The sequence below is a fragment of the Carassius auratus genome, chromosome 19, assembly GCF_003368295.1.
Source record: "Carassius auratus strain Wakin chromosome 19, ASM336829v1, whole genome shotgun sequence".
Lineage (NCBI taxonomy): Eukaryota > Metazoa > Chordata > Actinopteri > Cypriniformes > Cyprinidae > Carassius > Carassius auratus.
This window is the reverse complement of record NC_039261.1, coordinates 27171179-27199074: the sequence shown is the minus strand read 5'-3', so window position 1 is coordinate 27199074 and position 27896 is coordinate 27171179. Positions and strand designations below refer to the sequence as shown.

Sequence of the window (27896 nt, the reverse complement as noted above, 5' to 3'; positions counted from 1 at the left end):
GTTTGTTTTACGAAACCTATAATCTCTGCCAGACACTTGCAGTGCAGCAAGAACGGGTTTTCTCTCATTTAAGCAGCATTATTTGTGTATAAGTCTGTCAGAATTGACAACCTCATGCACTTCAAATGATAAACCGAGATGCAGAAAAGACATTGGAGGTGGAAGAAATGAACCTACGATCAGGAGGGTGAGGGATTTGAGGAGGACCTTAATTGATGCTCTGGTCTTCCATGGGTTTTAATTGAAGACCTCAGAACCGCTGCAGATTGAGCCCTAAACTCCAATTCAGCTGCTACCCTGGTCCTGCCAGCTGCTACTTCCATCATGCTGCCAGCTATTTCAACCCTGCCAGCTTCCTACAACCTGCCAGTTACGTTTTCCTTTGACCTGCCAGTTTCCTTACTCTTCCAGCTATCTGCCTCATCCAATCTCACATGTTGTCCAGCCCGCTGCCAATGATGTCCACACTCAGGGGTCTGAGGAGCATTACATATGTACATATTTTAGCAGCAGGTGATGATACCTTCCGGACACCAGGATAAACTGACCACACAGATTTTGGACATTTATAAGGCTGGATGAATTTGAATCTGAGTGTATGTAGTGGTACACAGTCTCAAAATAGCCTGAAAAATGAACATGCACAACACGCACACAAATAAAAATGGAGATCTAATGGGAGTCCCATAGCGATACTGCGTGCTTGTGAAATACATCCAACTTCAGATTTTATTCCACTAACAATAAATAATCTGCTGAATCTTTGACTAATGGACCTGTTGGATATAATAAAGCACATGATCTCTCTTTCTCCTCTTAACCCCTAATCTTGTCCTGGTGATCTGAGTGTTTAATTATACATGGTGGAGCTAATTAAAAGGCTGTGTGCATGTGTGGAGAGAAATGTGTGCATGTTTGTGTGTTTAGACTTCAAAGATTCCTTTGACTCAAAGAGTCAATCACGCCTCCATGCAGGACTCCATTTCTCAAGGTCTTCTGATGCCTGTTAAAGAGTCTTTACACTCAAGCTTGCCTCAAAATTTTTCATTCAGTGAATTACAGTATTGTAGCTTTAAAGAACCTCTGGATCAATATTACTGGGTGGGAGAGACCTGTGAGTGTTCAGTGCATGTGCATCCAGTGAACAAGGGTATATATATATATAAAAAAAAAGAAACAAAAGTGGGAAAAAACTTTTTTATTGGCAACATGCAAAATACAGTCCTGGTTTTAGTAGTAAGCAAGCATACATACACACACACTCCAAACAGAAGGGAAGAAAGAAAGAAAGAAATACGTAAAAGGAAATGAGAAATGTGTCTAAGACAGCAGCAGAAATACACATCTACTATTTCCAAATATCTGAAATGACTTTGATTAGGTTAAGAAATTCTGCAAAACAAATATCAAGAAACCTGCAGAAAAGAACAAAAACGAACAATTCCTAAATACTGTAAGTACTGTATACACAGAATCCATTCCACATGCTTTTAAATAAATATGCATTTGTTTATAGAGATATATACAATACACTTAATTGTATGTAACAATTGTAAGTCATAAAGGGCTCACATTAAAAATACGTTTTAAAATAAATACACTCCCGTTCAAAAGTTTGGGGTGGGAAATTCTTACCAAGCACAAACTTTTTGCAAGTCAATGAAATTAATCAATAAAATGGTTGCACTTTGGATTATAAAGGACTAACAGTGTTTACTAAATGAGCATTGGTCATGCACTGGCCAATATCTGATAATACCTTGCCTCCTAAACTATTACGCATTGGAATATTATACTGTACTGGACTATATAGCCCTTTTATAGCAGGTCCACCAAAAATAAAAGTAAATAATGTAAACAAAACAAAAAGTTAAAAAAGCCAACACTTACGAACAAATGCAACTTGAATTCAGTCTGGCATCTGAATCTAAAGGAAGACAGTCTAGTTGAAGTTTTTTATTCTTTTGGCTTTCCTTCTATTTACACAGAGTAGGTGACAGCAGTTGAAAAGGTGCTGGCAGATTGGCTTAGTTACAATGAAAGGAAACTAATTGTTAGGTTAAAGGTGCATTCAGTGATTTCAACCACATTTAACATATAATTATTTATACAATGTTTAAAATCACCCGGGTCACGGCACCAACATAACCCCTCTGGTTGTACTCTCCTTGTTCTTGCTCCAAGCGAGATTCAAACCAGTGTTTTCAGCATGGGTGGTGGGCCTTCTAACGAAGACGATAAAGGAGACTTTAACTCCAAGACCATATTAGCTATATTAGCCAGGGAATGCAAAGCAAAAATGATTGAGTGAACCTTTAATAAAACTAACAACTGCGTAAAAAATATGGACAGCTAAGGACATTTATGCCCAATGCTATTGGAAACCTGAGTGAAAAAAACAACAACAAGGATGAACCTGCTTTTTGATTCTGATACTGATACAGCAAGCTCTGAAATGATCAGTGAAGTTATCTTGATGTTGAGACGAATATGGCTGTGCGTAGTTCAGGGACTTATCCCTCTGGAAGACTCAAAGTTCGACAGGCATTTGGGCTTGATGCCTTTTCCATTGTAGTAATCCACCACTTGATTGGGAACCTCAGCCAGCACACTTTTAGCCAGCGCTGCAGGAGAGGCCTGAGAGGAAGAAAAGACGAAGGGAAAGATGAGAGAATGGAATATAGATGAAATCTCACACTCTCTTGTGCTTGAGTAGGTGATACAGGAAAGGTGTCACTCCTATTTCACTCCGTCTGCAAAACAGGTGGAGGCAGACCAGAGAAAACCCAGCAGGACAGAGCTAAAAATAAACACGTACACACACATACACAGGCTAGGTTTCTCGCCAAAGCATTCGTATCGGACAGCCAACTTCACACCTTCAGAGCTGCGCTCTATTTATGAATTGTGTGATATTGCAGAAGTTGACCTGAGGTAGCAGGTTTCCTTACAGCCTTCTTCCAGACTGTGAAGAAAAAAGCAAAACAAAGCCTTTCTCTGGAGTTTATTGCACAAGAAGCCTTGGACAAAATGTTCAATAAATCAAAAGAAAAACCTGAAGATATAAATAAGCATAACTACATCAGCAGTTACATAACAACTGAGAAAATCAAACATAACCATGAAAGAATCTGAAGAAACGAATGCAGAGATTTGGCCAAGAAGAAATAATAATAATAATTTTAAAAAATATCACAAAAATAAAACCAATCATTCTTTTCTGAAAAACTTTTGCATTGTGCATTTTTTATATTTTTGCATTGTGAAAAACTAATTATTTACTCTGTGTATATATGTCCGGGCCATAAAGAATTATGCACTGTTAGCTGAGCTGCAATCTAATGTCACTACTGTATATTGAAATTAATTATGAATCATGTCTATCCCATGTGTTACTGCCAATGTGTTATATTTTTCTTCTCACTGCTGCCATTTTTACATTCACATTAAATGATTAATAAATGACTTATTCATATTTATGAAAAAATATTCCTTCATAGGCAGGAATATTGCCAGGTTAAAGCAGGCCAAAACATCTCTTAAAAAAAGCTTTCATAATGAAGACTGTTCTACATGAATGATTTCACGCTCCTCAATTAAACTAAACACAGGCCTGTAAAATCTAAGAGCTTTGATGTTTTCCTTCCCTCTGTCCCAGCTCCGCGATGCTTGTTATTGGAGCTCAGAGAGACAGCTGTGAGAGCAACGCACTGACCTGAGAGAGCAGAGAGATGAAAAGAAACCCGGATGCCTTCAGATGTACGGCATCCTCTTGTAGTTTGGTTTCGTGACTTTGCCCTGACCAGAGTTACCATACAGTTTCTTAAATCTCCAAACCTGGCATGAAGCATTTCTCTTCGTTAGACACATCTGCGCTTCAGCTTGTTAGTAATTCAGGTTTTGCTTTCTTCAGATCCTCACAGGGGATTTTTCAAATGAATTCAAATGTGAATAAAAAGAGTTGTGTAGAAACCTTTTGTTACCATTTACTTCAAGATGCTGTTTTTAACTCACATGTTTGAAGTTGCGGAAGGGCACAAATTGCACGATGTCCCTCAGGACGGGTTCTCCTTTAGGAGAGCGGAGGATTCCATCATCACCGTCCAGCATCTGCATGTCGCTGAAATCTGCGCTGCCTATGCCCACAATGATGACGGACATGGGCAGGTGAGAGGCGTGGACGATGGCCTCCCGCGTATCTGCCATATCTGTGATCACTCCATCCGTCAGGATTAGCAGTATGAAGTATTCCTAATGAATGAGGAAAATTGAGGAAAGAGATTAATAAAATGTGAGAGAACATTTCAAAATTGAGACTCAAAGCCCTGCTATAAACAACAAATGGTTTCTTGCTTTATTTTCAGCATACACCACACTATATTGGCCAATGGTGTAAGAAATAAAATTAGATTAATATTTTCAAAGTTATTGAAAGAAGTCTACTATGCTCACCAAGGTTGTACTTTATTTGGTAAAAAATGCAGTAAAGTTGTAATATTGTAGAATATTATTACAATTTAAAATAACCATTTTCTATTTGAATACTGTATATATTTTGAAGTGTTTTTTTGTAGTTCTGTAACATAATTAATACTATATTCTCAACTAATAATAATGTATTTTATTATAATCAATGTTGCTTAATATTTTTGTGGAAACTTTGATCATTGTTTTAGGTTTCTTTAATGAACTGAAACTTTATTGAACAGTATTTAAATGAAATGGAATTATTTAAGCCTTAATATTATGAAATAGTCTTTACTGTCACTTTTCAACAAATACATTGTTGTTGAATAAAATACAATTTATTTCTTTTTTTTAAATTTATATATATTTTCATTATATATATATGTTTTTAATTGATAAACATCAATAATATATTGATAAAAATAAGAAATGCTTATTTAGCACCAAAAGCATATTAGACACCGAAGACTAGAGTTATGGCTGCTGACAATTCAGACTATGCATTTAAAAATAAGCTTTTTAAAATATATTAAAATAAAACTAAAAAGTTATTTAGCAGTATATTTTTATATTTCACAATATCACTTTTTATTGATCAAAACAGTAAATACTTCTTTTTTTTTAGAACAAACCTTCACTCAAAATTTTTTTTGATTTACTAAATTGTTTTAAAGGTAAGCGGTTGCAATATCAAAAAAATTATCTACATTTAAATAAATTTATCTGACTAACTTTCTGCTGTTTTTTTTAATTTATGATAAATTGTTGCAGTTTGGGTTTTCAAGTACATTTATATAGTAAAAATGATGTTTTAATATTAAATGAGAAAATGAGACAAAAATCCATATTAAGTGATAATTTAGCTGTGCTCTTCCACAGCGAGTTTTCTATTCCATACACATCATAAGTGATAATTTAGCTGTGCTCATGATTTTATAAAAAGGCAACAGCAGTAAAGCAGGTGGAGTCATCATGTGGTGCTGTGCAGAAACTGAGCTCCTCAGTCTAATTAAAGGTGTTCTCTCTCTCTCTCTCTCTCTCTCTCTGACTAACCATGGCCTCTTTGGTGTGCATCTCCTCGGAGGCAGAGTCGGCAACTTTCTGGATGATGGGAGCAATATTAGTGGGACCGTACAACTGGATTTTCGGGAGGCAGTTCTGATAAGCCTCAACAACACCTTGTATACCTGCAAAACACACACAGCCACTCAGGTCAATACACACATTTGTTTTTAAACATCTTTAAGTTCATTTTTAACCTCACTAAATTTTGTCATTAATTTTGTTTAAAACTAAATTTGTCAGTGTGGTATGATTTTGTTTTTATTTTTATGTATTATCTGAAAACAAGTCTTAAAACTGTTTTATTTTATGCATTGACCACTTATCTGTTTTTATAATGTGACATTGAATGAACATCATATTACAAATTTCTTTTCAGTGGTGGTCATTTACATTTACTGACCTGAAAATGTCAGATTAAAACATGACCTTTGACCTCAGAGATCAATAGAGGTTATATAGAGGGCTCGTTTATTCATGTATTTGTTCATTAAAAGTAAAGTACAGGCTCTTTTAAATGCATGAGTATTTGTTAAAAGGTGCATAGTTCATGCTTTGAAATGCATCTTCTGTTTGCCATTGAGTGTGTGCGGGAGATGTTTGACTCATATGCATTGGATTCCATTGAACGTCCTTTAGGAAAAGGCTTTTTTTTTTTTTTTTTTTTTTTTTGTAAAGGCATGAAGTAATGTAGAGTCTGATGACTCACCAGCACATTCAGGGTTGTCCTCATCAAAATTGACAGCAAAATCATGAGAAACCTGTATTGAGGAGGAAAAGATCTGAAGAACTGAAAGATCAGTGGCAGCGATGGCAGAGTGAGTCCACCGCTTTTAGAAAGAAACTTCTGTTTCAAATGGCACAGATAAACAACTCTATTGATTTAAACTTTGAACTCTGGTGATATTAGATTTTGATATTAAGGTTCATATAATATACTGGAAGAACTAAAACATTTAATTTCTTTATTTTATTCATAAGTTCTTATGGTTCATTTATATTCAGAGATACTGCAGCCAATGGAAGGGATAAAATCATGCATAAAACATGGAGCTTCCCTGTGGCTCGGACTGCGGTCAACTAAAATGCATTGTAAGAGTCACAGCCAACCACACTGCGGACGTGGTCTCTGATTGTAACATGGCAGCCAATCAGATGACCTGATTTTCAGTGATTGGCATAGATTAGCAGGAATGATGAGGTGATTATTTTAAAAGGGCATCAGCAGTTGATGAATTATTCAGAAATCTCCTGTCAGGTAACTTTGAGAGATTCAGAAAGATTCAAGAGCTGGTTTCCAATGGCAATTTATTGTACTTTATGGGAAACGTCTTGTGGTCTTAAAATCAAGCTACAAATTAATTCTGATAAATCATAGATAACTCAATCAAATCAAAAAATAAATAACAATAATAATAATATTTCAGGAAACTTTTGGCAGTCTTAAAAAAAGTTACAAATTCAGTCTGTTCAGTCTTATCTAAGTCAATTAAATCGATTAATAAAAAACAAAAATTGAATGAAATTATTTTTAAAAACTTAGTGTTCTTTAAAAAAGAACATTATAGGGGATTATTTAAATATTTGATCTTAAATGTAAATTTAATTTAAAGTGATTTCAACTTTTAAGTATGCAATGGATAACAGTCAAATGAAAACTACAATCACATTAAAAAAAGAAGTCATTTTCATTACTTCGACTAATTTTGACTAATTTTCATTTTTTTTAATGACTACTTTCCTTTCTCACCTGCAAAATTCCACATAAATACATATTTAAAAAATGTATAACTAAAAACATATAAAAATAATGAACTTACTTTGAAGTCTGGTGGGATTTGGGCTCCAAAGCCAAAAGCGGGAAACATTTTGTCGCTGGAAACAGATCAGAAGCAGAAAGGATTAATGAGCGCGCACTGAGCCCCAGAGATGAGCAATGAGGTGAGCAGGGATGTGACATTGTGAGGGGTCAAATATAATTGACTTTGAGCTTAAGTGACGTCTTGGATGAGAGAGTGATTGAAGTGTAGAAAGACAATCCTTGACATGACAGCTCTGCATCCTACAGGCACTGGCAGTCATAAGACTGAATCCTTGATTAATTGATGCAATGTATAATTGACTGATTAATTGGTTTGAATGTTTGGTTAATGGCCTGTACTGAGAAAATATCTGGTGTAAACATTTTGTGATGGAGTAGCTCTGTTAGTAAGCCCATTCAATTTCATTTGGCAAAATTAAAGGATTGACTGTTTGCATGACTAGCTGCATGATTGATTGACTGATTTATTGGTTGACTGGCTGACTGATTGAGGGATTGATTGGTGGGTCACCTATCGTAGTCCTGGCAGATCTCCCCAACAGCGATCAGTGCTTTGAGGTACTCGTTGGGCTGGTAAGGGTGGATGTAGTGGAGGGAGCAGCTGTTTCGAGGGTCCCCGTTTGAGGCAGTGAAATCAATCGCCACCTGTTAAACGGATAGTTCACCCAAAAATGTAAATTTGCCATTATTTACTAACCCTCATTTTGTTCCAGACCTGTATGACCTTTTTTACTCTCATGGAAGACATAAGGCAAAATATTGAAAAAATTGCAATTACTAGAACTTCAAAAGCTTCAGAATGGATGTAAAACACTGTAAAAGTGTATATGTATATACAACATTTATACACCATATTTCAAGTTATATGAAAGCTTAATTTAAGACTTACATTTAAGTTATTATTCTTATAAACCTATAAACTTACTGTATGAACCACTGCAAACAGATTAGTGATTGGAATTTGAATGATCCTGATTCATTCAGAATGGTTTTGTGAACTAAGTAAAATGATTCATTAAAAACCCAATGATTCACTGAACCCAAATTAATAAATCATTCATGAATTGGACATTGCTGCAAACTTGAAAGGGATAGTTCACCCAAAAATGTAATGAATCTGTCATTGATTACTCACCCTCATGTCGTTCCAAACCCCGAAGACCTTTGTTCATCTTCAGAACAAAAACAAAGATATTTTTGATGAAATTCGAGAGCTTTCTGACCCTCCGTTGACAGCAATGCAACTGACACGTTCAAGGCCCAAAAAGGTAGGACATCTTTAAAATAGTCCATGTGACATCAGTGGTTCAACTTCAGTTTTGCGAAGCAATGAGAATATTTTTTGTACACATAGAAAACAAAAATAATGACTTTATTCAACAAATTATTTTCTACCGTGTCAGACTTGGATGCACACTCATGACAGAACTGCGATATCCGCAGCATCACACACATGCATTTGTTGTACTTTCGTGAACGCTCAGTCAAGACTGATGTGAAAGAGAAGAAATTGTTGAATAAAGTCGTTATTTTTGCTTTCTTAAAGGGGGGATGAAATGCTATTTCATGCATACTGAGTTTTTTACACGGTTAAAGAGTTGGATTCCCATGCTAAACATGGACAAAGTTTCAAAAATTAAGTTGTATGTTTGAAGGAGTACTTCTGTTCCAAAAATACTCCTTCCGGTTTGTCACAAGTTTCGGAAAGTTTTTTTCGAGTATGGCTCTGTGTGACGTTAGATGGAGCGGAATTTCCTTATATGGGTCCTAAGGGCACTTCTCCCAGAAGAGCGCGCGCTCCCGTATAGCAGAGCGCTGAGAGCACAGACATTCATTCACTGATCAGAGCGAGAGCGAAATGTCACAAAAGGAGTGTGTTTTTGGTTGCCAGGGCAAGACAACCCTGCACAGATTACCAAAGAAAAAACAGCATTAAGGGACCAGTGGATGGAGTTTATTTTTTCAGAGCATCAACGGAGTTGTGCAAGTGTTTGTGTTTGTTCCCTGCTTTTCGAAGATGCTTGTTTTACAAACAAGGCCCAGTTTGACGCCGGATTTGCATATCGTTTATTTCTTAAGGATGATGCAATCCCAATGAAAAAGGGTCACGATTGTGTGTTGGAACCACAGGCGGTGAGTAAAACTGCTTCAAATATCTCTGCCTCCTTGTTAGTGCATCCCCTCCCATGCCAGAGACACGGGTTCGAGCCCTGCTCGGAGCGAGTCGTTGCTGCTGCTGCTCTCGTTCAGTTTCAGCCTCGGGATCTTATTCTGGATCATAAATAAACGGCTGAATCTGACTGTTAGCCATGGTTTGTTTTGGATGATGGTTTTTTCCTCACGGTAATGTCACAGCTTCCAAACACTCTCAACGCAAAAGCCTACTGGCGCTCGTGATTCTTTAGCTCCGCCCACACGTCACGCCTCCAGCCGGTCGTGTTTTTCCGGGAAAAATCGGTACAGACTATCTTTCTCTTATGAATATAATAAAACTAAAGACTTTTTGGAGTTATGAAGGATGCAGTACTACTCTATAGGTACTCAAGATTAACAGGATATTGAGTGAAAACGAGCATTTCACCCCCTCTTTAAGGTTGAACCACTGATGTCATGTGGACTATTTTATCGATGTCCTTGCTACCTTTCTGGGCCTTGAACATTGCTGTTACGGGTTTGAAACGACATGAGTTAATTAATAACTTATGACATAATGGCAGAATTTAAATTTTTGGGTAAAGTATCCCTTTAAAGTTTCAGTCTCTGTTAATTGTAAGTTCATGGAAAAGAACAAGCAATACTATTCTTCAAAATGTCACTTTAGTGTTCAACACAAGAAAGAAAGTCATAGGAATATGGAATAAAATGAAAATGAGTAAATAATGACAGAAATTTAATTCAAAGAATACATGATGTAGAAACATTAAAGACATGCAGCAAGAAACTAAACCACCAGAACACAATTTACAAGATCAAGGCTAGATTGACTCTTGTTATGAGTGGAGTTTGGTTTATCTTAAAGATTAAGATCAAAAAGCGGGGAGATGTCTTCCAGAACGACTTACTGTGAACTGAATCTGACATCCTCCCATGATGTAATCCAGGAAAGAGTGCATCTTAATGATCTGAAACAGAGATAAAATAACACTTATTAAACTGATAGTTTTGGTCCTGGATACTGACTGGTTAACAGATCATTTCAGGTGTACAAAAATACAGTAGTCATCATACAACATACCTGTTCACCTACAGTAGCTACTGTAAACATCACTCCACAGTACCCATAGAATTCAACTATTACACTTTATTTACATGACAGAAAGTGACCATATCCAACCCATTTAATAGATCAGATATAGTACTAGAAACACACACATACACACACACATACATTAGACATAAAGTGTCAGGAGTCCTCACCTTGCACAGAGTAAGAATTACCATTCCAGAATTTCTGTAATTCTTCTTCTTCACTTGGTACTTAGGATTAATACACTCCCACTGGGTCTGTAGGAAACATGTTAAACGTACAACAGTAAGACAATAGTTCAGCACTAAGTCATTCATTCAGCTCTTTACTGAACTCCATTGAGCCACAAGATGAATTGCCTGGGCTTGCAGACTTGCAGGTATTTCATCTGAGGTTGACTTGTGACGTATCTGTATGAGAGGAAGATGCCATCAGGCTGAGAGGCACAATGACAGACAGATGTCTAAAAGACTCAGTAAAACATAGTGGCTGCAGTTGAGCCTTTCAGAAAAGCGTGTGAGAGTGGTTGGCTGTAAGCTGGCAGTGCAGGCGAGACTTTCACAAGCATGTCACTGTTGATAAGTCACCTTTTGGCCAAGATCAGTTTGTAGTTTCTCCCGTCAGGACAAAAAAATATATGTCTATCCAAGACAAACAGTTCTTTATTCATTTTACAGTTCTAGTGTGAATACAATAGCTTAGTGATGCCAACAATCCAATGATCTGCCTCATAATCGTGATTTACAATGCCTACAGTATGCGCAATTATCTCAGCTTTTTCTAAAGATCAAAAATCAGGTCTTGAAGAGCATGCAAAAAGTTTTCTTCCACCACTAGAGACTGAAAGCATCCGAGTTTCCGGCTGAAAATGAAACACCTGTTGTGAACCCCGCTAGCAGTGCAATCAGCAGGAGCTGACAGACGAGGTATTCCACTGATTAACAAATGCAACGAGAAGCGGATGTTGAAGCCTTTGCTCCTCTGAGCATTCAAGGGTTAGGTGATTCAAGGATGGTGATTATGAAGTTAATGGAATTTAAAGCAACACAATGACTACTTATCCACCCAGCCAGTAATAGATTTCAAACAAGAGAAGTGACAGAACAGAGAGAACTCCTTCATATGCTATAGACTGATGCATAAGAGTGTATCAAGCCCAGTAACATTGTGTGTGTGTGTGTGTGTGTGTGAGTGGGTGTGTATACTCAATATGGCCATGTGGAAGTATGTGGACACCTAAACAAAACCCACTTAGATGGATGTATGTAAATGCAGTTCTTTTGAACCTTCTATTCACCTAAGAATGTCACAAATATATAATTTGCACAAACATATTAAGTAGTACAAGTGGCACAAAACCATGTAGGTTTTAACAATGATAATAATAGGTTCTTGAGCACCAAATTAAACTTTAATATTCAAATAATTTCTGAAGAATCACACTGAAGACTGGAGTAATGGCTGCGGAAAATTCAGCTTTGCCATTACAGGATAAATTATCATTTTAAATTACATTTTAAAATATATATAAAAAAACTGCAATAATATTTTACAATATTATCTTTCTATTGTAAATGCAGCCTTGATGGCATAAGAAAATTTTCCCGACCTTAACCTGTGAACGGTAGTGTATATAAGAGCATAGAAGAGTTTACTTAACAGAAGACATCACGGTTGGTGCCTCAGTCACCCAGTTCATCACTACAGAGCCCTAAACTGTCAAAACACGCCACTGCAGTCATCCATCTGACACAGCACAAATACACATCACTCTCTTTCTCACATATGCTCTCTAGTTTCTGCCTTTTCTTTCTTCTTTCTACTTTCTTCTTAGTTTATCCCTTGCTGTATCCGTTCACTCCGGCTCCGTACAGTAACACTAATTATTCTCTCTGTCTCCCTGCAGGTAATATAGTCTCCATGGTGACAATAGATCAGAATTCTCTATGAGATCAAGGACTAAAAGAAGCTCAAAAGAAACACAGAGAGAGAGATTCAGACAGAAAGATGACATGATCAATTCAGTGTCTGTTATGGCACAGGCAGGATGAGTAGAGAATAGTAGATGAAAACTGAGAAAGTGAGACATATAAAGATAAAAAATTAAGTGTTAGGCTTGTTTCACACCGGCTGCAAGAAAAAAACCACAGCGGATCTGTATGAGCTTCACACTGACTGAGCTTCCGCTGCATAACAGACATGAGGCTCTCCACAGAAAATAAAGAGATTCACAGAGTCTACAGGAAGAACTGGAAGGTAGAAAATATAATTGCTAAGGTATTCTGGGTGGACCACCGTGCTGCTTTGTCTAAGTCTGTATCACAGAACTGAATCATTATCTTAAATCACTTGAAGACCCATCAGGTTGGATAGGATGTGAAAAAGGCTTCATGTGCTAAGAAATAAGACTCAAAGGTTAAATTTTGGCCTCATCAGATCACTGAATCTTCTTTGAATTTCCACAGCAGTTCATGTGCCCCAGTTAAGATATGATATGAGTTTTTATTAATGAAGGCATTCTTCTTTGCACATATCCATAAGCTGGAGTTATGAAGTATGTATGCTATTTCTCTTACTCAGCTCCATGTGCTTCAGGGTATATTTAGCACTTCAAAAATGCTATATGTCTTTGCCCTTTTTAGATTTTTTTCCACCCAAGAGTCTTGAATCTTAGTGTTGCTTCTTGCTAATGCAATGGGTGAACAATTACAAAGGTGAAACATTTAATTTTATGAAACTGATTTGTTTTTTTCATTTTGACAAGAGTGCTTTGTTGTTGATGAGAGTTGGAAATCTTAATTTTGGAAGCAGGGTGTTTTCTGACTCTCTGTGTGTGTGTGTGTGTGTGTGTGTGTGTGCGCGTGCGCGCGCGTGTGTGTGTGTGTGTGTTCACCTGCTTCCCATCCATGGCCGCCTTCATCTCCTTGAAAGTGGTTTGAAATTCTCCTATGAAGTCATGTTTGCCATTTGAATCCCAGTCCCATACTGTACACTACAACAAGAAAAAAATACATAACTTTTTCAAATGTTTATGATACAGCCCAATAAATGAAAACATAATAATTGCCTTTCGACACACTAAACCATCATTATCCTACATCTCTAATATGCTGAGCCACATGCTTAATGCAGTAAATAAATCTGTGAATTATTTCAGCTTTGTGCATGAATGTGTGAGACTTTAGTCCCTAAAGAACTGTGTTAAATATGCTGTGCTAAGTAGTTTTCTATAGCAGTACTAAAGGTCATGTTTTCTTATACACGTACACACACACATACACACACAAATACACTTACACACACATGAATATAAACGGAAACATACAGTACAAACAAAAACTCATGCAATAATTCTACTTATGATGGCCCTGCAAAAATTAAACACGTTTGTTTTTCTTACCACATTAACATTCTAGTTTTAATTTCAAATTAGTGAGACTGATACAATGAAAAATACTATTTTAACAAATATTATTTATTTGATATTTATTTATTAGAAAAATATTTGTGTAGTATTTACTCATCCTCATGTCCTTCTAAACCTGTATTCCTGTATTGACTTCAAAAGAAGATATTTTGAAGAATCTGGGTAACCAAACAGTTGATGGTATTCCCTGCTTTCCGTACCGTGGAAAAAAATACAATGGAAGTTAGTGGCTACTGTCAACTGTCTAGTTACCCACATTTTTCAGAATATCTTCTTTTGTGTTGAACAGAAGAAATACATTTATACCGGTTTGGAAAGACACAAGGGTGAGTAAATGGTGACAAAATTTTCATTTTTGAGTGAACTATTCCTTTAACCTCCACAACTCATATTCAAACATTTGTTTTAATCTTAGAGTTGCTTTAAAAAACTACAAAAGCAGTGTCTCAGAAATGACAGATTGCTCATACAGTGAAAATGCACACAAAGTAACCACTGTGTCCAAAAACCAAGCACTGAAATAATTAATAACGCCACAAGAGCAGGCAAAATGAAAACAGCATCAGCTTTTTTTGCTACAGTGAGACTGAGTTCATTTAGAAGATCTTTTATCAAGTCACTGCTGGATCTGGAACAAGCTGAGGAGTCAAACATTTCAAGACGCGATAAAGGATCGTGAAGGCATTACACAAATGTATAATGCAAGTGTAAAGACAAACTGCAGCAGGTCATCTTGTTATCATAACACATCTTCGATTTTAATACCTAGTGTCATGTTGGTGATTTAAAGATTTAACACTCTAGTTGGTATGCTGAAGCACGTGTGTGTGTCACCGAGAAAGTGGGTGTGTGGCAGGAAGACAGCACACTGTAGCATTGCTGTTAATGAATCATTGATGCCGAGACATAAGCGGGTGGTAATCAAAATTTGAAGGCCATTTAAAATATTAATACAGTGATGCTGTGGTTGACTTTTCAGCTGTAGAAGCTAGAACCAGCAATAATTCAACATGCAAAACTCACACCTGCTTCTTTGCTCTGTATAAAGTTGGGAAAGATCCCCAAAAAATGGATGTATATATATATATATATATATATATATATATATATTATTATTATTATTAATTTGCATAAATAACAGGGCTATGTTGTGAATATGTAGATATGATCTTTAATTATATGAACAATGAGTAAGTCATGGTCAATGTTTCCCAGTTTATTTTGTGCGGATGCACTCAAAGTTTTCCTAACTAGATTTAAAGTTATAATTGCATAGTTTTTGTTGCTTTTGGGCCAGTTCCATCAATATCTGTCAAAGATCTCATATAGTGCTAACATGATAAATGGCCATATCAAAATCTGCATAAACACATTGTTTACCGCTATGAGAAATAAAACATAACTCATTTAGTATAAGTTAACTCACAACTGAACTCTTTTCTATCCTTCTAGAAAAAATGTTGTGACATAATTTGGATAAATGGGTTTATGCAATTGTTTAATGCTATACAACAGATGGGGCTCAGATATGGATGAAAAAATAAAAACAGAGAAATTCACTCCAACAAAACAGCAGAGTGATTGTGAGCTCGCAACATAACACAAAGGTTTAACTCCCTTGTCTTATAAAACTCCACTTCACAACACGAATAAAACTGCAGTGGCTCCATAACTTTGTGAATCTGAATTCAGTGTGCGTTTTCACTGCAGAGACATTGCTGTCTGTAAAGAAGTCATGAATATTAAACAAACCAGTTCATGTTTATTCAGAGACATGTCCCCCAAAATAACTGTTTTCCCATCTGTCTGACTATAGATGTCCTTGACTGTCCAACATCACCAACAAATATTTGGATTAATATTTTGAGTATTTTACATTGAAAATGTCTTTTAACCCACTTTAAATGAACATGTTGCTCATTCAGCCACTTAGTGTAATTGCCAAAGGTTTAATTCACAGTGGCTTGTTTCCAAGAATTCAAAGCATTAGTTAATTTGCTGTAAGTGGCGGATATTTTCAAGTGAAGCTGAGAGCAACAAAGTAAAGTGCCAACATGGAGCTGATCAAGCGATTAAGCTCTCAACTAAACATATTCAGACATCAGCTCTTCATTTTGCTCTCTTTGTCTCTTTCATGGCCCGTGTCTTTAACTTTCTCTAAAATGTCACCCGCACAGTATGTGAATGTTTTAGAAAAGCTTTACTTCCAAACATCTTTACTTCCTCACAGAATCTCAGGGTGGTGCGAATAATAAATCTCATCTTAACTCTGTGCCCTTATGAGAGTACAAAGAGAATAATCTTTAAAGTCAGATTATAATGATACAACTCTCCTATCCCCTCTTCTAAGAATCTTGCACCTGCAGTGCTGAGATCTGAATGTGTGTGTGTGTGTGTGTATGTGTGTGAGAGAGAGAGAGACAGAGAGAAAGAATGAAAGAAAGGAGAAGGAAAGTAATACAAACTTAGGAGTGAATAAGCAAACACACACAAACCTCTTGTATAAATGGAAGAAATCTTTCGATGCTGCACAGTTGCATTGAACAACTGCAATGTATCAACACCCTTTCATAAGTAATAAAGACCTAGGGTTTGAAAAATTGGAGTTTAATGTAAGTCTGCTTTCAGTATGGTAATTTGTTGTTTGTTTGCTTTTTTTTATTGCCATACCAGCATACCGTAATTCCTCAAATAAACAACGGTAGTCAAATAAACGCCAGGCCACTTATAGTGGCCGGAGGCATGGTCAACACGGACAAATAAAAGCCGGTCTTAAATATTTGTGCAGCAGAGCCAGATAACGAACGTATACACCCACTGCCGGAACGTTTCTCATTCTTGAGTCAAGAACCGGTTGCATCGGTTTTCGAATCACCAGTACACTGAACTGAGAACCGTTTCTGTCAGACGCGTCCGATTCGAGAACCGAGGAGCTGATGATACTGCGCATGCGTGATTCAGCGTGAAGCAGACCAACACACAGAGCGTCTGAACCCAACTGATTCTTTTGGTGATTGATTCGGAACTGATTCTGTACTAATGTTATGATCTCTGTCCACTGGAACACTATTGCTTTTAATTTAAAACGGGTTATTTAAAAGAATTACTTATCAAACAGATGGAATTAGAAATAAAGGCCTGCCTCTAATAAAAGCCTGTTACCTTCTGCAGTTCAGGTAAATAAAGGCCCTGGCTTCTATTTTTGTGGTAATATCAATGTATTTTAACAGAGTAGCATTGAAAAACAGCATCTGACAACCAGCTCACACCATTATAATAAATATTATATAAGATTTTTCTTTTCTATCTTTGATAAGAATGGAAGATTGTTCCTGGTCAAATGTTTTTGAAAAATTGCTCAGAATAGTTTGTGTTTTAATTTTAATAAATATGCTTTTTTTAATAACTGCATATTAACAACTGAATTTTAATATTTAATCTCACAATTATAATATTAATTATTTAAATATATTTAAATGAAATGTATTCCTGAGTTATAATATGCCATGAATCATTTCCTATTATTATTAATATATTAATATTGTTGTGGAAACTTTGATACATTCTTTTTTGGATTATATGATGAATAGAAAGTTTTGAAAGAGTAGTATTTATTTGTAATACACTATTTGTAACAATGTAAAAAAAAATGTAAATGTGATGTGTTTATTTGTTTATTTGTTTATTTATTTGGGTCCCCATTAGCTTCCACAATGTGGTTGCTAGTCTTCCTGGGGCCCATAATGTGCTGAAACGTATGTACAATTAAAAATACACAAATATAATATACATATAACTTACATATAACATAACCACATGTATACATTTATCCACATATACATATTCACACACATACAACATTTGAAAATGTCAATACCTATATAACAGTCACAAATTAACTTGTGTAATGCTATTAATAATAATCTATTTTAGAGTCTTCTTAAAATTACATATGTTGGATATATGCCTTGTTCTTAAGTCCAATTTATTCCAAGCAGATGACGATCTAACTAAAACTGTTCTTGTCATACAATTGGACCTTGTGGATGGAACCACTAACACACCTGAGCTCACCTGACGCGTAACATGTGCGTGACAATTCCCACTAAAAACCAATTTATCTACAAAAGATTTTGGATTGCTTTTAAATAGAGCATTGTGCATATAACAGAGAAGACTTATATGTGTGATTAATTCAATGAATTTTTCCTTAATATAATTAATATATTGATTTCTTTTCGGGGGGGGGGGGGATCATTGACCCCAAACTTTGAACAGTAGTGTACATATCAAAAAAAATAAATAATTTGCTATGTTAAATACAGAAATATTACTATTATTTTAGACAGGACGTCCATGAATAGTTTTTTATCACCATAATCATCTAGATTTTAGGTTAGAAATAATATCAATGTATACTTTAAAGGCAATTAAAAGGCCTGTAAATGTAATCATTAGTTCATTTTATTAAGTCAAGTTAGCTAATAAAATGAATGCAAAATAATTATAAAAGAACATACAGAGGTATTTCATATCAACTACACAAATAACCTTATTAAAAATGATTTGAATGCCACAACATATTCCGTCTAATCTAATTTTCTGATCCCAAATCAGTCATGTCTTCGAAAAAAACAGGATGTCTTTCACTCTGTAAAGCTCTATAGTGTTGTTTTTTACAACTAGACCCAAAATACAGAAAGTTCTCAAACCCACGATGACTGTTTGGGCTTGAATGGACTAAAAAGCAGTAACATCAATTTCTGTCGTTGGTTCCACCGTGTCTGTTCCTCTCAGGAAACTGTCAGGACCTTCCAAACAGCCAGGCTCCATTTACCCGCTCAGTAATTAGCTCACTATGAAAGATGTCAGCTGCAATGGTGAGGCAGAATGGACAGGACTGCCATTACATAAATCTGCCAAGATGATTCTAATCTAATGTGACCAAATGGTCACACTGAGACCAGAATAAAGAGCAAAAAAACCCATGCTGACATAAAAGCCTCATATGGAGCAGTATATCTTTCAAAGGGATGTTTCCTTGCTTTATGTCAGAAATAGCTCTCTATTTATCATAAAAGCATGCAAATGGTTAGGTTTCTGGTTCATGATCAATTTATAGCGGATATAGTCAAAATATCTGTCTTACCTTTAACTCCCGCTCATGGTCTCCACTGCAGAGTGTGTTTAAAGAAACTTTGAATGATTTCCAGACAGGACTGAGATTGTTCATAATGGTCTGCAAGCAGAAAAATATCAGTTACCACTTTTATTTTTCCGAATATGTATTTCATATGCATTTGTGTGCAAATACCAATCTCACCTCTGTCCTGTGCACCAGTGATGCTGTGCCATCATCATTCACTCTGAAGATTTCCAGAAATGGATCCGACTTGCTAAAAAAGTCCTAAACAAAGAAAGCATCACACTTATTCTTTTTTGTAATGTAAATACAGCATCTATAAACATAAGAGTTCTGGAAGCTCTTTTGCCAATCAAAAGCATTTGTTTTGCGATTGCATTTGGTGGGGCTAGCAGTGCAGAAATGACATAGTTGAGCTTTAATACATTTTTGATTGATGCATACATCACTCCCAGGCACATTTATTGCATAATAAATGGCCTGTCTCTCATTTACAGACTATAAATGAATGCACATAGTTTCTTGTTTTTCTAAATAATCCAGGGGTGTGTATTAAGTCTCAAAGCTGTCCTCATTTAGTAATGAAACATAAAAAAATAGCAGTATATTTTTTTATAAAATAGTAGATGATGCATTGCTCCAATCGAATTTTGGCTACTCATAAAACAGTACTGTTATCAGATAAAAACAACTGTTATCATTTGCCTCAATATTGTTGCAAAGTGCCTGTTGAGCAATTATCGAGATGTCACACCTTGTCATCCAGTTTCTTGGCACTGAAAGCGAGCTCCACGTAATCATCATTCCCAGACAGCTCTTCAGCTGTGACCTGTGATTTCAAAGAAGTCATCGCTCAGGTTATGACAAAAGAGCACACATTTGCAGTGTGAATTAATTGGGGGTGAGATGCCCGTTCTTACTGTGATAGATGATTTTCCAGCTGTGTTTCCTTGCTTCAGTAAAGCTTTGGAGAGTTTTCTCTGTGATACAATCTATGAAAAAAGAGGAGTGACCATGAGGCATCAGACTTGCATCACAATTAAATAAATGCTTTTAATTTAATTCGTATTATTTAGCATTATTTATGAAACAATCTTTAATGTTTTGATGTAGTCAAAAATGGTTTTAAAGTATTAATGCCAACAAAAGATGAAACAAAGTTAAAATAAATGATAATAATAATAATAATAATAATTTGGTAGCAGCAAGATATACATTGCCACAAGAAAGAAGACATATTAGAAATTATGTTACAATTTCATCTACTTCATGAAGAGCATGGATAATGCAAAGGCTAGAAGGAACATTTTTCCACAAAGATAGATAACTTCATTGTCAGACAGACCCACATATCTCAAAAACCATGTATTAAATATGACACCTTTACAGCATCAAAATAGTTTTTTCTATTATCTCAAGTGAGTAAATAAGCTAAGCCAAAGCAAAATGTAGTTTTTTTTTGTTGTTAATTGCCTTTATTGTTGTTTGTTTATTGTAAAGTGTCCTTGAGCTCTGGAAAGGCGCTATATAAATAAAACAAAAAAGCCTTGTCGGTGAATGTGGTTTACCTTATAATAATAATAATAATAATAATAATAATAATAATATTATTATAATTATTATTATATAATAATAATAATAATATTATTATTATTATTATAAGGTAAACCACATTCACCGACAAGGCTAATTACACATCCACATATTTTAAAGGGTTAAATTCCTACTTTGACCAATTAAAGAAGAGGAAAAGAAATGCTGGAAACAAAATCCTTCCAAAATGTACTTATCTAGCATTTTCAGCTCACAAAACAAACTCACAAACCACATAATATCCAATACTTGCCAGATGTAAGAGGTGAAAACTAACTACACAAATTGTTCTTCAGCTTCTACTGGCAGTAGTTAGTTCTCACCACTGACTACTTATCAGTTTAACAGCCTGAAACAAAATAAGTGTCTGTTATTAGCATCCAAATTCTCGCCCTCACATGAACTCTCCTTTCCTCAAGTCCTCTTTACTCTCTTATGTTCCTTTATATACAGCAGGCTGTAGCCTTGTTTTATTATAGACTAGATAAAAAGAGTTTGGAGTAATAGTCCTTCTGCCCACCAGGCACCTTTCTGCTCCAGTGAGCTCTCTGCTACCCTTTTGAATCCACACAATCCCTCTCATGTACTCATCCTCTCTCTCACGCACTCGTTCCATTCACTAGCTTTCATCTTCCCTACTGCGCTTCCTTAAGTGTGCATTCACCTGTCCGAGTGTGCACTCCATGGCGCCAAGGAAGTCAGCCTCTTTGAGTCCATTATGGTTGCCACTGATTTCATGCAGTTCAAAACGAAGGCGCTGTACTTCCTCAAAATAGTAGTCCACGGTGAAGACTTTGGAGAAAACCGGGCTGATGCTGCTGCGAATCACCTCTGTCCGGTCCACCTGGAACCAATCAGAACACAGCAACTGTCACACGCCGGCACTGCTGTTTTGATTTTATACACATTTCAGGATTTCTTCACAAATATTCTCCCCTGAGATTAATGACATCATATGCTGTCCTATTACAGGCTGATTGTTTGGATGATGGCAAGGATCTTCCCTAATCTAGTTCATATCCTGAATCAATTCGGTTCACATTCAGACTCATCTCAAATCAATGTCAATGAGCCCCAGCTGAACAGAGCTACAGAACAATGGGGTCATTGTACTTATAGTGCAAATTGAATTTGTGACAGGTTTTTAGTCGCATTAGAACAGTAGCAAACCTTTTAAAATTGTATTATACTCAATCCCAAGTATGTAGCACCAGTAATTTAGTAAATCTGATGAAGCCTGTGGAAAATACACAAAATGTGGAGTCAGTAAGATTTTTACATTAATACTTTCATTCAACAAGAACATATTGTTTAAAAGTGATAGTAACAACTTTTAAACAACTTTTAACTGTTAAAAAAGTATTTCAAAGAAACTTTCTATAAACTTTTGAACTTTCTATGACAGAATCAAGCAGTAACACTGTTTTCAACACTACTAATTATAAGAATGTTTCTTAAGGACCAAATCCAAATTAGCATATTAAAATGATTTCTGAAGAACCATGCGACACTCAAGACTGAAGTAATGGCTGCTAAACATTCTGAAAAGGCTGAAATTTGTGTATTTTTCGGATTCTTCAGAAGATATATATATATATATATATATATATATATATATATATATATATATATATATATATATATATATATATCATATATGTGTATGCCCAAGTGATATATAATTTTGAATTGAAAGAAAATCTACATTTTCCATAAAGGATTAAGCCTAAGATTTTATCTAAATTATTTTCAAGATAATTAAGCACATTTATATTTCAGTTCTCTTATTACAGTAATGCACTACTCCCGTGATATATAGTCAATTTTTATTTTGTAGCGGTAAAATAGTATTTTTAATATATTAGTATTAGTATTAGTATTAATATTAGTAATATATTAAAATCTAGTAGTATCAGTAAAATAATCACATTTGGTAAAACGATCAAATTGTAGCATATCGATTTCAAGGGATAGTTTTGAATAATGTTTGTAGCATAATTACATTTTGTTTACTGTTGACATGCACTGTACTTACAAAAAATGCACACAAAAAAAATCTATATTTAAAAAAATATATTTTATGATACACAGAAGGAAGAAATTCGTACAGTTAAGGAGCAACATGACAAATTTGTCTTTTTTTGAGTGTAGAAACCCCTTCAAAAAAAAAAAATTATTTTGACATGACAGTAACATAAATAGGAAAATGAGACTTTTGGTCACTTTAAGATAGTCGAGAAAATACAGCAAGAACGTGCTTAATTGTCTTGAGAAATCTTAATGATTCTAAAAACCTGCTAAAAACCTATATATATATATATATATATATATATATATATATATATATATATATATATATATATATATATATATATATATATATATATATATCCTATTTAAGTGAAATTTGAGCAGGACATTTTCTTGACAGGTTTTGTGAGATTTTCCATACTGCTGGCCTTCAGCCCATTTATACGGTTTCAAACACATCACTTTGTTTTTAACTTCAGTGCTCACAGCTGGAGTTCAAATGGCAGTGCCTTATTAATTATGAATCGTACCCTTAACGGTGCCAAGCAAAACCCCGGTATGCCAGAAACACCTGTTTTGTGCTGCAACTGAAACCTTTCTCTCATACCTAGCAAAAACAAACAGGCCACTACACTTGAGTTTTTGCAGCACTGCACGTTTGTCTTTGGTTTTAGTAGCAAAGCACAAGACAGTGTGACAGAGCGCCTTTTGTGATCTAACACTCTGTTTTATATTGCTTTCACATCAGCACATAGATTACAGTCTAAGAACACCTACAGACATACACACAAGCATAAAAACACACAGTCAAATAAAGAGAGACCGTTCTCATGCACTTCTGTCCAGTCCAGATTAGCATTTGTGAAATGATTATTATTGAAGTACAGTATGCTTGGGAACTTACAAGAACACCAAAAAAAAAAAAAATCACTACATGCGTAGCATTTTAAAGCGAGGAAAGGGAATTTATGATCGGAGGACATATCTAGGGTATGACACACAAACAGTTGTTTCTTTGAAATGATGTAGGAAAACATCCATTGTAAACTGTTACAAAAAGTACACGTGATAGATTCTGTTTTTGCATAGGTGAAAATAAGATGCTCCTTCATGAAAAACATCATTCTGTTTGTGCTAGACGAAACAAAACCTGAACATAAACACACCTCAAACCACTGTCCATGGGACTGCACCTTGAGGACAACACAGGGGTCAGGTTTGGACAGAGCATCTCTGTCAGATATTCCTTTACAGGCCACACGGAGCTCCACTTTTGTCAGACATGGGCTGTTGAAGAGGCCCAGCGTGGTGGCAGCAGACTCGTAGATGTTACTCATTTTGAGTTCCCGTGTTCAAGCTGTGAAAAACAAAATATGTTTAGTTAAAAAGTTAAAGCCTGACATAGAACAGATATGAGATACACTACCATTCAAAAGTTCAAAATGGGTCAGAAGGATATATTTTTTTAAAGAAACTAATACTTCTAATTAGCAAGGATGCATTACATTGATCAAAAATGACAGTAGAAACATTTACATTACTTTTACATTGCAAAAAAAAAAAAAAATGCAGTTTCATAAAATAAAATGTATCATGGTTTCCACCAAAATCAGCAGCGCAACAAAAACAATTTTTCCTGAGCACCAAAGCAATTATATATTTGAATATTGCTGTTTCATTGTATTTATATTTATATCTATAAAAAATCTGTTTATCAAAGATTCATGAAAAAAATCCATGATGGTTTCCACAAAAATGTAAATCCAGCATTAATAACATGCATTTTCCAGCAATAACACAGACCTAACTTGATAAGATCCTACCTTTTATCACTTTCAAAGACGAAATGCATTATAACAATGTTCTGTAGTTCTACATTGCAGCAAAAATACTTGCTAAACTTGCAAACAGTCCAAAAAAGTGAGCTGCAGTGCTTAAATTGCACATACAACCAGCAAACATGAATTGCATGAAACGTTATTTTAATACCTAATTATTTAAAATATTGAATATATTCTTGTTTTAATATATTTATGTTTATTTCAATATGGCATCACAAAAACCTAAAGGCTGAGAGCAAGAGCGTGTTTTTTTTTTTTTAAATCAGTGCACCATCTCCAGTCTAACAAAACTGCCCCACTTTTTGTTGTTTCACTCGATGGTTACCTTACGAAGAGGTTCCTACCTCATCTGACCCTTAAAAAATGCTTTCACTAGTGCAGTCTCATGGTAGATTCAGTTATATTAAATAACACTTTTGAACTTCACCAGTTATGTTCAGATGAAGCCCGTTTTATAGGTTAGCTGACAAAACATTTTTACTCTGTAATCTCTAGAGGACGGCAGTCCTTGAAATAATTTGAATTAATTATGTTACACCTTTGAATAGACAAGCTGGAGCATGATAAGTGTGTTGATTAAAACAGAAGACGGTGACTTGTTAAGTCAGAGACACCGATAACGTTGCTTTATAATGAATCTGCTCTTCGGTCAGGCACCATGTGGAATGAGCTCAGCGTGGTCCTCGTGGGAGAGATTCCCTGGAACACGGAGCGAAGCGCTGACCCCAATACTCTGAGACCATACCACAGAGAACGTGTATCTCTCTGTGTTACTCAATTATTCATGCCCTCTGCTTCCTTTGACTGCCACATTTTTGTTATCATTATTGTTATTTTTAGATAAAAGAGGCTGACGTGCCGTTACTGCCGGCTGAAACCCTTTAGAGCCTTCTAGCCCTGCAAGATGGACAAAACTACTGCTTGCAACCCCTAGGAGTTCTTACAGTAAGCAATCCTAAGCGTTCCAATTTGGTGCAGCATTTTAATGCACCTGTCCAGATTAACTGAGGTGACTGCATGTGAAAATACTGTACATGTACTGTTGTGCTCCCATGTGTTTGCATTGCATGTCCTGAAACAATCTGGGAAAGCATGGAGTTTTCTGCAGTGTGATGAATAATCAAGTGCTCATGTGCAGTGTGCTGCTGGACAGCCTCATGTGGACCCATGGCCTAGTTTTCATGATGTTTATTTAAGGTATATTGTAAGTACATGGAAAACAGATGCAGATCGACCTATATTATGTTATTAAATATATATTACATCAACCTTTAAAAGCTCTCACCTCTTCACAGAAAATTAATTCTAGGCCACCTGAGCTAAATGAGTCCAATGAAGGAATCATCAATAATCATCAAAAGCAGTGAATGAATGGTGTATTGCCGAGGGCTGACCAAAACTTCTGACTATACTTAGAAAAAGTAAGCAAAGTGTAAAAATAAACAAAGTGTCCAATCTGTGACAAAAAGAAAAGAAAAGAAAAAATAAAACAATTATTTTATTTTATTTTATTTTATTTTATTTACAGTCACAAAAAGTATTTATTTTGTTACAGTGCATGCTACATTGTAACTTTCTGCATCTTGCATCATTTCTAATACATTTTTATGTCATATTATACCAAAAAAACATATCTGAGTGAGGGTCAGAAAGACAGACAGAGGTCTGGTTTTATCCAGATGTTTTTGAGAGGATGTTTCTGGACATAGAGGAACATCTCTCTCTGGGAGCTGCTACGTTGCATTTATATTTAGGTTTTAGCCATATCTTAGCCTTTACACCTCCACCTGTGAATTTGCAGTGTTTCCAGATGTTTTAATGCACATTTTCAATTTATGCATAAAAACAACTGGATGGAAACATAAATAGGCCTACTGTTACATTATGTTTAGAGTTTTTTTATTATGCTAATGTAATTAAATTTTTATATTGTTCATTCTGTTGAATTTTTATTTATTTATAAGAATACATTGAAATTAACAAAAAAATACAGTCAGGTTTTGAGACATCAGATGAAACTTAAATTTAAAATGAAATATTTAGATGTAATTTAATATTTTTTTGGCAAAGATAAAGGACAAAATATGTTTGCAATTACATATTAACAAAGTCACAATCAGGTATACTTAAGAAAAATAAGAGTAACAGCAAAAAATCTAGCTTATATTGTTGTGTTACTTTCGTCCCAACCGATGGGGTCAAAAGTAACAATGTGCAAATGTTCAAAGTGAACTTATACTGAAGTCTTTCTGCATTTCTACAAAATACTACCTGGTATTGATAGACCACACTTCTGAGTTACTGACCCCAGCAAAAAATATATCTCTGTCTACAACATGATCTTTTAAAACGATGTTTTTCTGAAAATAGTACTTTAGCACCTGCTCTCCCCTACTTGCCATCAATTCCTTATTCAAGAATTTCTGTCTTTCACTACAGCTTCTCTTCAATGTTTTGTTTGTTTGTTTGTTTTGACACTTTTTAGCTTCATATAAAATATCAGAGTGGCTTTAATGTAGAAACTGAAGTCAATCACTGATAAGATTCATTCAGATGTTTGTACGGAACGCATTTTTGACATTTTTATTTTAATAAGCCACACCAATTAAAATTCATAATATTAGATTAACTATTTAAGATCTTGTAATCGATTGTGTTGTAGCCTATCCTACAGATAATATTAGAGTAACGTTTACCTTGCGCATAATCAGCGGTACCATAATGGAATTCAAACAATACAAGTCCGATTTTTTTCTTATTTTTTAAAAAAACACTGCTGACAGAGTAAAATTTCTTCTGTAGACATACAATTCAAATGTATCCATAAATGTACTTTTTTGGCCTCGTATGCACTGACCTGTGCGGTAAAACTGTTTTTACATCTACGCGTAAAACATCAAATTCAGCGTGTTATAATATTTTCCTATTAAAGGGATAAAACTTACCCACAGTTTAAGTATAAGAACAAATCCAACGCGACGCCAGAAAAAAAGTTCCTCAGTGTTAAGATCGTGCTGAGTGCAGTTTATGCACTGGACTCATTTTCCATCTGATTCCATGCCCGAATAGTCTACGGTGATATAAGCAGCTCCATCGGGTTTAGCGTTAAAGGTGCTGATAGTCCGACCCGCAGTCTCCTCTCTCAACAGTAGAGCAGGGCAGGCGCGCGCACTGCACTTAACTCCACTATTTAATCCTCTGCTGTGAGAGCTGGAGAGGAAGGACAAGGTGCGAACAACAGTCTAACCCTGCACTCTGGCGGT

The 27896-nt window shown here is 35.4% G+C and overlaps 1 protein-coding gene across 2 annotated transcripts; it reads right to left on the bottom strand.

Annotated features, from left to right (window-relative positions):
• Positions 1-1189: 1189 nt before the first annotated feature.
• Positions 1190-27850, bottom strand: cpne4b (copine IVb). 2 transcript variants are annotated; one of them, XM_026289873.1, is made up of 16 exons: positions 27579-27850; positions 23959-24149; positions 21426-21605; positions 20089-20160; positions 19923-19997; positions 19349-19432; positions 19175-19264; positions 13492-13590; positions 10769-10855; positions 10414-10473; positions 7863-7996; positions 7350-7404; positions 6239-6290; positions 5521-5654; positions 4015-4251; positions 1190-2637 (listed from the first exon to the last, which is right to left on the bottom strand). In XM_026289873.1, the coding sequence occupies exons 2-16, from the start codon at positions 24127-24129 to the stop codon at positions 2506-2508; spliced, it is 1662 nt and encodes a 553-aa protein (XP_026145658.1). In that variant the 5' UTR covers positions 24130-24149; positions 27579-27850; the 3' UTR covers positions 1190-2505. The 2 variants fall into 2 exon arrangements, with proteins under 2 accessions (XP_026145658.1, XP_026145660.1); XM_026289875.1 differs by having other exon boundaries at positions 27583-27850.
• Between the last annotated feature and the right edge of the window lie 46 nt (positions 27851-27896).

What these genes read in the sequence shown, in the direction of transcription:
- cpne4b (XM_026289873.1), bottom strand. Translation starts at nt 24,129, where the DNA reads ATGAGTAACATCTACGAGTCTGCTGCCACCACGCTGGGCCTCTTCAAC. An exon ending in GGACAACCCTGAATGTGCTG is followed by an intron (nt 5,655 to 6,238) that starts GTGAGTCATCAG and finishes TGTGTTTTGCAG; the next exon opens with GTATACAAGGTGTTGTTGAG. An exon ending in TGCACACCAAAGAGGCCATG is followed by an intron (nt 4,252 to 5,520) that starts GTTAGTCAGAGA and finishes CTCATTCATTAG; the next exon opens with GAATACTTCATACTGCTAAT.